The sequence below is a fragment of the Somniosus microcephalus genome, chromosome 12 (genome assembly GCF_052327205.1).
Source record: "Somniosus microcephalus isolate GS21.2 chromosome 12, FLI_Smic_1.0, whole genome shotgun sequence".
NCBI classification, from domain to species: Eukaryota; Metazoa; Chordata; class Chondrichthyes; order Squaliformes; family Somniosidae; genus Somniosus; species Somniosus microcephalus.
Window position 1 is genome coordinate 55,508,737 of NC_140998.1, and position 12,793 is coordinate 55,521,529.

General features: G+C 52.4%; 1 protein-coding gene across 2 annotated transcripts in view; it reads left to right on the forward strand.

The window, feature by feature from the left end:
- fancm (FA complementation group M) overlaps positions 1–12,793 on the forward strand; it is a 133,019-nt gene that overhangs the window by 19,190 nt on the left and 101,036 nt on the right. For both annotated transcript variants that reach the window (XM_086002919.1, XM_086002920.1), the window contains exon 4: positions 10,787–10,945. In XM_086002919.1, the coding sequence (XP_085859045.1) occupies positions 10,787–10,945 (159 nt within the window). The remainder of the gene's footprint in view (positions 1–10,786; positions 10,946–12,793) is intronic.

The following is a 12,793-nucleotide window of genomic DNA, read 5'->3' on the forward strand; positions in this document are numbered from 1 at the left end:
GGGCGAGAGAGACGGGCGGGGGGCGAGGGGGTGAGAGAGACGGGCGAGGGGGCGAGAGAGACGGGCGGGGGGGGGAGGGGGCGAGAGAGACGGGCGGGGGGGGCAGGGGGCGAGAGAGACGGGCGGGGGCGAGAGAGACGGGCGGGGGGGAGGGGGCGAGAGAGACGGGCGGGGGGGGAGGGGGCGAGAGAGACGGGCGGGGGGGGGAGGGGGCGAGAGAGACGGGCGGGGGGGGAGGGGGCGAGAGAGACGGGCGGGGGGGAGGGGGCGAGAGAGACGGGCGGGGGGGGAGGGGGCGAGAGAGACGGGCGGGGGGGAGGGGCGAGAGAGACGGGCGGGGGGGAGGGGGCGAGAGAGACGGGCGGGGGGGAGGGGGCGAGAGAGACGGGGGAGGGGGCGAGAGAGACGGGCGGGGGGAGAGGGGGCGAGAGAGAGGGGCGGGGGGAGAGGGGGCGAGAGAGACGGGCGGGGGGAGAGGGGCGAGAGAGACGGGCGGGGGGCGAGGGAGCGAGAGACGGGCGGGGGGCGAGGGGGCGAGAGACGGGCGAGGGGGCGAGAGAGACGGGCGGGGGGGAGGGGGCGAGAGAGACGGGCGGGGGGGCAGGGGGCGAGAGAGACGGGCGGGGGCGAGAGAGATGGGCGGGGGGGGAGGGGGCGAGAGAGACGGGCGGGGGGGGAGGGGGCGAGAGAGACGGGCGGGGGGGGAGGGGGCGAGAGAGACGGGCGGGGGGGAGGGGGCGAGAGAGACGGGCGGGGGGGGAGGGGGCGAGAGAGAAGGGCGGGGGGGGAGGGGGCGAGAGAGACGGGCGGGGGGGGGAGGGGGCGAGAGAGACGGGGAGGGGGCGAGAGAGACGGGCGGGGGGAGAGGGGGCGAGAGAGAGGGGCGGGGGGAGAGGGGGCGAGAGAGACGGGCGGGGGGAGAGGGGGCGAGAGAGACGGGCGGGGGGCGAGGGAGCGAGAGACGGGCGGGGGGCGAGGGGGCGAGAGACGGGCGAGGGGGCGAGAGAGACGGGCGGGGGGGGAGGGGGCGAGAGAGACGGGCGGGGGGCAGGGGGCGAGAGAGACGGGCGGGGGCGAGAGAGACGGGCGGGGGGGGAGGGGGCGAGAGAGACGGGCGGGGGGGGAGGGGGCGAGAGAGACGGGCGGGGGGGGAGGGGGCGAGAGAGACGGGCGGGGGGGGAGGGGGCGAGAGAGACGGGCGGGGGGGGAGGGGGCGAGAGAGAAGGGCGGGGGGAGGGGGCGAGAGAGACGGGCGGGGGGGGAGGGGGCGAGAGAGACGGGGGAGGGGGCGAGAGAGACGGGCGGGGGGAGAGGGGGCGAGAGAGAGGGGCGGGGGGAGAGGGGGCGAGAGAGAGGGCGGGGGGAGAGGGGCGAGAGAGACGGGCGGGGGGAGAGGGGGCGAGAGAGACGGGCGGGGGGCGAGGGAGCGAGAGAGACGGGCGGGGGCGAGGGGGCGAGGGGCGAGAGAGACGGGCGAGGGGGCGAGAGAGACGGGCGGGGGGGAGGGGGCGAGAGAGACGGGCGGGGGGGAGGGGGCGAGAGAGACGGGCGGGGGGGAGGGGGCGAGAGAGACGGGCGGGGGGGGAGGGGGCGAGAGAGACGGGCGGGGGGGGAGGGGGCGAGAGAGACGGGCGGGGGGAGGGGGCGAGAGAGACGGGGGAGGGGGCGAGAGAGACGGGGGAGGGGGCGAGAGAGACGGGGGAGGGGGCGAGAGAGACGGGGGAGGGGGCGAGAGAGACGGGCGGGGGCGAGAGAGACGGGGGGGCGGAGGCGAGAGAGAGACGGGCGGGGGGGGAGGGGGCGGAGAGACGGGGAGGGGGCGAGAGAGACGGGGGAGGGGGCGAGAGAGACGGGGGAGGGGGCGAGAGAGACGGGGGAGGGGGCGAGAGAGACGGGCGGGGGCGAGAGAGACGGGGGGGGGCGGGGGCGAGAGAGACGGGCGGGGGGGGAGGGGGCGAGAGAGACGGGGGAGGGGGCGAGAGAGACGGGGGAGGGCGAGAGAGACGGGGGAGGGGGCGAGAGAGACGGGCGGGGGCGAGAGAGACGGGGGGGCGGGGCGAGAGAGACGGGCGGGGGGGAGGGGGCGAGAGAGACGGGCGGGGGGGCGGGGGCGAGAGAGACGGGCGGGGGGCGAGGGGCGAGCGAGAGAGACGGGCGGGGGGAGGGGGCGAGAGAGACGGGCGGGGGGGGAGGGGGCGAGAGAGACGGGCGGTGGGGGAGGGGGCGAGAGAGACGGGCGGGGGGGGAGGGGGCGAGAGAGACGGGCGGGGGGGGAGGGGGCGAGAGACGGGGGAGGGGGCGAGAGAGACGGGGGAGGGGGCGAGAGAGACGGGCGGGGGCGCGAGACGGGGGGGCGGGGGCGAGAGAGACGGGCGGGGGCGAGAGAGACGGGCGGGGGGGCGGGGGCGAGAGAGACGGGCGGGGGGGGAGGGGGCGAGAGAGACGGGCGGGGGGGGAGGGGGCGAGAGAGACGGGCGGGGGGGGAGGGGGCGAGAGAGACGGGCGGGGGGGGAGGGGGCGGGGGGGGAGCGGGCGAGAGACGGGCGGGGGGGGGCGGGGGCGAGAGAGACGGGCGGGGGGGGCGGGGGCGAGAGACTGGCGGGGGCGAGAGGGGGGGGCGGGGGCGAGAGAGACGGGCGGGGGGGCGGGGGCGAGAGAGACGGGCGGGGGGGGCGGGGGAAGAGAGGGAGCGAGAGAGAGAGAGAGACGGGTGGGGGGAAGAGAGGGAGCGAGAGAGAGGCGGGGGGGAGGAGAGAGATGGGAGAGAGGGGCGGGGGGGAGGAGAGAGAGATGGGGGGAGAGAGGCTGGGGCAGGGAAGAGACTGAGGGACGGAGGCGGGTGGAGGAGAGGAGAGGCGGTGCGAGAGAGAGAATGAGAGGGAGAGAACGAGGTGGAGGCGGAGGGAGAGAGAGCGCGCGCGGCGGAGAGAGGGTGGAGGCGGAGAGGGGACGCGGCGGAGGCTGGAGGGGGACGCGGCGGAGGCTGGAGGGGGAGCGGAGGGGGAGCGGGCGAGGCGGGGCCGAGGGGGAGCGAGGCGGAGGGAGGGTGGGCGGGGATGGAGGGAGGGCGAGAGAGCGAGGGGGAGGGGTAGACGGATGAGAGAGAGGAGGGGAACTACAGCACTTTATATTTGTTGGTTGTCTGGTTGCATCGTGATTAATATTCTAATCACTTTTGTGAACGTAAGGCACATCAGCGCCATAGGAAACTGCTGCTTGTGTAGCCATTGCTATAGTGACATGAGGGATGGGCTAATATGTTGAAAACTTTAAAATGAATGCTATTTGCACAAATAGATACGCCTGGAGAAGCTCGCCTTGGGTTTTTGGATTGTTTGTCGACGCATAACCGTTTAACTGACAAGTTTTTGAAGTGTTAAAAGTTCTTTTATATCCCAGTCATTTTTGACAAGTTATTTTTTTTTTTTAAGTAGTTTGTACATGACGAACTAAAAGGTTTTAATTAATTCTACCACAAACAAACTTGCAGAATGGGCATGTAAATGACAAATGTATTTCAATATAGATAAGTGTGAGTTGGTGCATTTTGGTAGGAGGAATACGGAGGCTACCTACTCCTTGGAAAATAAGAATCTAAATGGGGTCGAGGTGCAAAGGGATTTCGGTGTATGGATTCACAAATCATTAAAAGTAGCAATGCAGGTTAAAAAAGCCATCAAAGTGCAAATAAAGCACTGGGCCTAATTTCTAGAGGAATAGAATTTAAAAGCAGAGAAGTTATGTTAATCCTGTATCAAACCTTTTCTGATTGTCTCATGATTTGAGATGTTGGGGTGGCAATATGGCATTACTGTATATATGCTTTTAAGTTGTTGCTGTTGTTGTAGTATAAGTTGCCCATGGACGAGAAGGTCGCGCTCAAAGGAGTTCATGGCCTGCTCCGTACAAAAATAATTAGAGGGAACATTGGTCATCACCCCTCAACCACATCTCCGTCAATGCCATGATGTCAATATGATTGTCCACAATAAGGTCGATCAAGATTTGAAGGGAAATGCAGAGATGGGCGATGATACCTAATTTACTGGCGTAGTCCAGAGGGGCAGGGCAGGGAGGAGGTTGGCAAGATTAGCTCGCAGCAGGCACTTAGGGTGGGGAAGAGAGTAAGGTAGGGCAATTTGGGTTGCTGCTAGCTAGGAGGCAGTGACGAGTGAATTGGTGGGCCTTTCGAAGGACCTGTGGAATTATTTAGGAGGGAGTCAAGTCTAGGCCCTTCATCATTTTAAACACTTGAATTCAATCTCCCTGAAGTTTTCCTAGAATAAAAAGATCCAGTTCTATAAGCCTATTGTGATAACTAGGGGCTTTTAAACTAGGGCTCACTCCACTGGTTCCCCTTTGAACCTTTCTTGGGGCCTACATCAGCCACCATGTGAGCAAACCAAAACTGAGCACCATATCCCTGATCTTCTACAAGGACAGTACAGTTCTTTTAGTCTTATACTGATTGTTTTTGTTGTACATCTTAGTACTCTATTTGCTATCGCAATTGTCTCATGGTATTCAGAGACGTGTACCGTAATGTAATAGGTTCCCCTTCCCCACCAAAACATGGTATATACATGCTTAGCGTTAGCCTTGCCCATATGCATGATCTGCATTTATCTACATTAAGTGACACCAGCTAGGATCTAGATCAAATTGTAGTTCCCCCCCCCCCCCCCCCCCCAGCACTAATACTAGCATAGATTATCTTGTCATCCGCAAACTTGTGGACAGTGCTCGCCACACCATGGTCTAGATCATTAATGTAGATTGTGATTGCACAAGTGAGCAGGTGATTGGAGAGAGGTGTCTGGTACATTTCAGGTCCTCTAGATGCCCCATATTGCTTCACAGACAATTCATTATTTTTGATTTGTAATCACTGTTATGTAGACACAGCAAGGTCCCACAAATAGCAAATGAGATAATAACCAACTTATCTGTTTTGATGGTGGTTCATGGAAGGATGTTGCCTAGGACAGCAGAAGAACTCTGTTCTTCAAATATCTCCTGGTACTGTTTGATGTCCATTTAACAGGCAGACAGGGCTTCAGTTTAGCATCTTATCCAAAAGATGGCACCTGTAATAATGCACCTTGCTCAGTACAGTCTTGAAGTATAAGCCTAGATTATGTGCTCCAGCCTGGAGTAAGACTTAAACCCACAGTCTTCTGACTGAAGTGCTACCAAATGGGTCCTACTGACCCTATGGCTGGAGGATGTTAAAAATACAAGGTTAAAGCAAAATTCCAATCTCTAATTGACATATCCCAACCTTAACTGGGTTGTTACGAGCAACATCTTGTGTAGGAATTGCCGATGATTTACCTCTGTCCTACTGCTTTGATTTTTCTGCATGAATACACCAACTAGTTGTGCCATGGGACCGCTCCATTATTTGTATGTAAAGATTTTCTAATGCCAAGGCTGGTCAAACAATTGTGTTTTTTTAGTTATAGTTGCCTGAGAGATCTTTGCATATAGTAATGAGCATCTGTTGATATGAGGCTCGAAACCGCAGCCCTACTACCATTACCTTAAATAGGAATTCAACTGGTCTGTAAAGACTACTTTGTACCTTATCATTTTGAATAATTTGTGTCACAATAGCAGCTACTTGCATTTATGTAGCACCTTAAATTTAGAAAAACGTTCCAAGGCACTTCAGAGATGTAAGGGGAAAAAAATGGATGCAGAGCCAAAAAAGAAATTCTTAGGAGGGGGGAAAGCTTGGTCAAAGAATTCAGTTTTAAGGTGGACCTTGAAGCAGAGGGGAAGCATTTAGGGAGGGGATTCCAGAGCATGGAGTCTAGGTGCCTGAAAGTACAGCCGCCAATAGTGGGGACAAAGAGAGGATGGGAGGTATACAAGTGGCTGGAGTCAGAGGAATGGAGAGTTTGGGGGGAGGGTTGTAGTTTTTTTTAAATTTGTTTATGGGATGTGGGCATCACTGGCAAGGCCAGCATTTATTGCCCATTACTAATTGCCCTCGAAGGTGGTGGTGAGCCGCTGCCTTGAACCGCTGCAGTCCGTGTGGTGAAGGTACTCCCGTAATGCTGTTAGGTAGGGAGTTCCAGGATTTTGACCCAGCGACGAGGAAGGATCGGCGATATACTTCTAAGTCAGGATGGTGTGTGACTTGGAGGGGAACTTTGAGGTGGTGGTGTCTTTGTCCTTCTAGGTGGAAGAGGTCGCAGGTTTGGGAGGTGCAGCTGAAGAAGCCTTGGCGAGTTGCTGTTGTGCATCTTGTAGATGGTACACACTACAGCCACGGTACGCCAATGGTGGAGGGAGTGAATGTTTAAGGTGGCTGCTTTGTCCTGGATGGTGTCGAGCTTCTTGAGTGTTGTTGGAGCTGCACTCATCCAGGCAAATGGAGAATATTCATCACGCTCCTTACTTGTGCCTTTGTAGATGGTGGAAAGGTTTTTGGGAATCAGGAGGTGAGACACTCACTGCAGAATACCTAGCTTCTGACCTGCTCTTGTTGCCACAGTATTTATGTGGCTGGTCCAGTTAAGTTTCTGGTCAATGGTGACCCCCAGGATGTTGATGGTGGGGGATTTGGCGATGGTAATGCCATTGAATGGCAAGGGGAGGTGGTTAGACTCTTGCTTGTTGGGAGATAGTCATTGCCTAGCACTTCTGTGGCGTGAATGTTACCTGCCACTTATCAGCCCAAGCCTGAACGTCGTCCAGGTCTTGTTGCATGTGGGCATGGACTGCATTATCTGAGGAGTTGTGAATGGTGCTGAACACTGCAGTCATCAGCGAACATCCCCCATTTCTGACCTTATGTTGGAGGGAAGGTCATTGATGAAGCAGCTGAAGATGGTTGGGCCTAGGACACTGCCCTGAGAACTCCTGCAGTGATGTCTTGGGGCTGTGATGACTGACCTTCAATCACCACAGCCATCATCCTTTGTGCTTGCTATGACTCCAGCCAGTAGAGCGTTTTTCCCCAGATTCCCATTGACTTCAGTTTGACCAGGGCTCCTTGATGCCACACTTGATGTCAAGGGTAGTCACTCTCTCCTCACCTCCTGGAATTCAGCTCCTTTGTCCATGTTTGGACCAAGGCTGTAATGAGGTCAGGGGCCGAGTGGTCTTGGCGGAACCCAAACTGGGCATCAGTGAGCAGGTTATTGGTGAGTAAGTGCCGCTTGATAGCACTGTCGATGACACCTTCCATCAGTTTGCTGATGATTTATAGACTGATGGGGTGGTAATTGGGTCGGGTTGGATTTGTCCTGCTTTTTGTGGACAGGACATAACTGGGCATTTTCCACATTGTTGGATAGATGCCAGTGTTGTAGCTGTATTGGAACAGCTTAGCTAGCGACACGGCTAGTTCTGGAGCACATGTCTTTAGCACGATAGCCGGGATGTTGTTGGTGCCCATAGCCTTTGCTGTATTCAGTGCACTCAGCCATTTCTTGGTATCACGTGGAGTGAATCGAGTTGGTTTCTGTGATGGTGGGGACCTCAGGAGTAGGCTGATATGGATCATCCACTCGGCACTTCTGGCTGAAGATGGTTGCAAATGCTTCAGCCTTGCCTTTTGCATTCACGTGCTGGGCTCCACCATCATTGAGGATGGGGATATTCATGGAGCCTCCTACTCCCGTTAGTTGTTTAATGGTCCACCACCATTCACGACTGGATGTGGCAGGACTGCAGAGCTTTGATCTGATCCATTGATTGTTAGATCACTAAGCCCTGCCTATAGCATGCTGCTTCTGCTTTTTAGCATGCATGTAGTCCTGTGTTACAGCTTCCCCAGGTTGGCATCTCATTTTTAGGTATGCCTGGTGCTGCTCCTGGCATGCTCTTCTACACTCCTTATTGAACCAATTGGTCCCCTGGCTTGATGGTAATGGTAGAGTGAGATGTATGCCGGGCCATGAGGTTACAGGTTGTGGTGGAATACAGTTCTTCTGATGTCCCACAGTGCCTCATGGATGTCCAGTTTTGAGCTGCTAGATCTGTTCTGAATCTATCCCATTTAGCACGGTGGTTGTGCCACACAACACTATGGAGGGTGTCCTTGGTGTGAAGATGGACTTCGCCTCCACAATGACTGTGCTGTGGTCACTGCTACCAATACTGTCATGGACAGATGCATCTGCGACAGGTAGCTTGGTGAGGACGAGGTCAAGTAGGTTTTTCCCTCGTGTTGGTTCTCTCACCACCGGTCGCAGGCCCAGACAGGCAGTTATGTCCTTCAGGACTCGGCCAGCTCAGTCAGTTGTGGTGCTACCGAGCTACTCTTGGTGATGGACATTGAAGTCCCCCACCCAGAGTACATTCTGTGCCCTTGCTACGCTCCGTGTTTCTTCCAAGTGGTGTTCAACATGGAGGATTACTGATTCATCAGCTGAGGGAGGGTGGTAGGTGGTAATCAGCAGGAGGTTTCCTTGCCCATGTTTGACCTGACGCCATGAGACTTCATGGGATCCAGAGTCAATGTTGAGGACTTCCCAGGGCCACTCCCTCCCGACTGTATACTGTGCCACCACCTCTGGTGGGTCTGTCCTGCTGGTGGGACAGGACATACTCAGGGATGGTGAAGTAGGAGTCTGGGGCATTGGCTGAAAGGTATGATTCTGTGATATGTGACTATGTCAGGCTGTTGCTTGACTAATCTGTGGGACAGACTCCCAATTTTGGCACAAGTCCCCAGATGTTGGTGCGGAGGACTTTGCAGGGTCCATTGGGCTGGGTGAGCCGGTGCTGAGGTCAATGCCAGGTGGTCCGTCCGGTTTCATTCTTCTTCTTGTGTTTCGTAGCGGTTTATTACAACTGAGTGACTTGCTAGGCCATTTCAGAGGGCAATTAAGAGTCAACCACATTGCTGTGGGTCTGGAGTCACATATAGGCCAGACCAGGTAAGGACGGCAGATTTCCTTCCCTAAAGGACATTAGTGAACCAGTGCTGCAGGAGGTTAGAGATGGGGAGGGTGTGAGGCCACAGAAGGAATTTAAATGAGGATGAGCATTTAAAATTTTGGGTGTTGGGGGACTGCAAGACTATATAGGTCAGTGAAGATGGGTTATAGGCAAGCAGCACTTGTTACAGACACCATAGTTTTGGATGAGGAGGATGGAAGGCTGCTACGAGTGCATTGGTATAATCGCGTCTGGAGGTGACAAAGACATGGATGAGGGTTTCAGTGGCAGTTGGGTGACGCTACTTGGGTGGAAATAGTTGGTCTTTGTGATGGATTTGGAAGCTCTGCTTGTGGTCAAATAGTTGCAAACAATCTCTGGAGAGTAGGATGGAGTTAGTGGTGAGGACCGAAGATGATGGCTTCAGCCTTCCCAGTGTTTTAGCTGGAGGGAATAACTGCTCATCCAAGACTGGATGTTTGACGAGCAGTCTCATAGCATGGAGGCAATGGAAGGTTTGAGAAAGGTAGTGGAGAGGTAGAGCTGGGTGTTGTCAGCAGTGGATACTGACTCTCTGTCAAGGATTAGCATGTAGTTGAGGAAGAAGGCAGAGCAAGAATGGATCCCTTGGGGGAGGCTTGAGGTGATGGTGTGGAGGTAAAAAGAGAAGCTATTGTTGAAGGTGCTTTGGCTGTGACTGGATAGGCAACAATGGCACCAGACAAGGGCAGTCTCTCCAAGCTGGACAACACTAGAAAATTGTTGCAGCAAGATGGTGTGGTTCACCATGTCAAAGGCTGCAAACAGGTCAAAGAGGAATAATGCCTCACAGTCACAGAAAATGTTTGTGACTGGGTGCTGTTTTTGGAGGGGTGGACACCTGATTAGATTCAAAAAGGGAGTTACAGGAGAGTTGGTTAAGGGTCTTAATGATGACAACATGTTCAAGGACTTTGGAAGTAAAGATTGGAGGTTGGGTAGTAATTTGCAAGGACAGAAGGGTCAAAGGTTTTTTGAGGGGAAGTGATGAATGCAGTTTTGAAATGGGGGAAGTGGCTGAGGAGAGTGAACCATTTACAGTGTCAGTTAACATAAGGATTAGGAAGGGAAGGTGTGGTCAGCAGTTTACATTGAATTGCATAGGATATACAGCACAGCAACAGGCCATTCAGCCCATCCAGTCCATGCTCCACTCGAGCCTTCTCCCATCTTTCCTCATCTAACTCTATCAGCATAACCCTCTATTCCCTTCTCCCTCATGCTTATCTAGCCTCCCCTTAAATGTATCAATATCGAGGTGGGGCAGGAGGTAGGGCAAACGAGCGAGATGAGCTCAAGGGAGGAGATGGGAAACAAACCAGAGAAAGCGATGGGGTTCAGGGCTAGCGTGGCCAGAGGATCTAGGGGTAGATTGGTTTGGTGGGAATGGGGGACAATGATGCTGAATGGATAGATGGATGAAGACGTCCGTGAATTCCTTGCACTTGTTACAGGGGTTTAAAGCGAAGGTTGGTAATGGGGAAAAGAAGGTAGAGGTTATGTTTGCTCTCCAGGATTATACTCGGGTAATGGAGAATGAAGTCCGATGGAGCTTGATGTGAACCAGCCAGTTCTGGTAGACAAGGACAGCAAAGGTGGAGTGATTGAGCACATTGACAACTGCAGAGATATTGTGTCAACTTGGAGGGCCAAAGGATAGGCAGTTGGGAGTTAAAAGTTCAGTTGTAAGCAACTTGGGAGAGATTTGTTCTCCGAAGAGATGGACACAGAAGTGGGTTGAAAGGGTTTGGAGGGGATGTGAGGTGAGGGATACAATGAGTTATAACGTACTCGTGCTGTTTGACAGAGCCATATACTATTGTATATAAAATTGTTCGTGTTATTATGACAGGCTGTACAACAAGTCCTTTCAAACCTGATGATTTCACATCTAGAGGTGAGGTCTGAAGATTCCCTGGACATCCAGCCCTACTCACATCAGCGACATGTGGAGAAGTTTGTTGTTCCTCTGGGAACCGAGCTGATTGCTATCCAGTCTTTTTATCTACAGGTGAGTGTTATTTTCTCTTTGGAGAATGGAGTGAAATTATTTGACTTAAGTGTAATCTTGGCTGAATAGAAAAATGTCTGACTTTGGATTTCAGTTTGTCTTCCATCCACTAGCAACCTTTTTCTTGCAATCTAATTTCTGGGCATCATTTTCAACATTGATTTGAAGTAGAACAGATTTGTGAATTTGGATTTCAAAATTTCAATTAAACTTTTAAACTATGTTTAAGATCTTTACTTTCCTCCTATAATTAGCTCTGTTCTCTTCATTATAGTAGCATTATTTTATAGTAAACTAGCTTTATTCCAAAACTGTTGATACATTTTTATTAAGACTCACTTTTTTTTCTTCTGCTGTCGAGGTACAACAAAAACTTGTGTAAAGGAGAGAAATTTAAATTGAAACTGCAGTGCTGTAGTTTACATTAGTAATTATGGTTCTGATTAAATGAATTGGAGTTGAATTAAATTAGCTACTAGTGAAATATGGTTTTGTTCAGGTACAGAAAATATTGTGGTGCATACAAGGTCATGTAGTCACAATAAAAGACAAATTATACAGTGCAATAATTAAGAAATATCAATTCTAAAGGATGGACTTGCAGTTATGACTGCAAACATTACATTCCTTCACAAAACTAGTTGTCATATGTCTAAACAGATTTATTTATAAGATCTTGCTTTAAGCCCTGAGAAATATATTACTGAGCCTTTGTACTGGGGGCTTTTGTGTTCTTTTCTGTTCCAGGCACTAAAAAAAATGCTTCATAAGCAAAACCATTTTTAATTGGAAATCTACTTAACCTCAAAAGTGTTTGAGCATTCCACAAACATTATGCTAAGCTATTCATCTGCAACATCTTCCAGTTCTGATGAAAGGCTATGCCAGAAACATCAAAGTTTTCCCTTTTTTTGTTGCAGATGCTGCTTGACACTGAGTGTTTACAACATTTTCTCTTTTTTTGTTTACTTCCAGCATCTGCAATATATGTTTCAATATGCTAGAAGAAGTTGGTTCGAAGGAAGTTATATCATTATTTAGAAAAAAAATGAAAGTTGATGTAATTTTCTCACGTTCCTGGAAGTGTGTTTTTTGTTGTTGTTACCATTTGGAACCATGTCCAAGTGGGTATTCTGCATGTGCGAGTGAGCGAGATAATTAATGTTCGGCGGCTCTTTGATCATAGGTGTTGTCACAACTGAGCCCCAGTCCGCACTAGATACGAATATGTGGAATTTTGAATGGATGTCACTGGATAGCTATTTGGATTGTGAATAATGGATTTTCTCCCTTCCCAAAACCTTGCCTGGGAACACTGAGGTCAAATGCCACACTGGCAAGATCTTTTTGGTTATGTCTCAGACCTCTGGCTTTCCTGGTCTGTTTGTTGTACCACATTGGGCAGTACTAGCTAAACCATCTGGGAGTGACCATAAATGTATTTTGAGCATTCTGAAGCTATTGAGGAAATAATCTTAACACACCATTAAACAACTTTGCTTTCATCTCTGAATTTATAAACACTTAAGCATACTTTACAGTTTAATCTCTTTTTACAGTTATTCAGCTTATGGGTTTTTACCAAATATTTTAATGCACAAATGGTTCAAGCGTAAAGCAATATAAATTTTAAATAAAGATGAACAATATTGCATTTCTAATAATATCACTTTGTAGTTTGATTCAAAGCAGCAATAAATCAACACATAACACAGCTACATGACTTGTTTCTGGTGAAAGATCTTCAAAAGTGATCTTTAGTAGGATAATCTCGGTTTTATCTGTCCTTATTGATGTCTGTGAACACTAGTAGTTATATTTCAAAATGGGAAAAACTGGGTTTTTTGC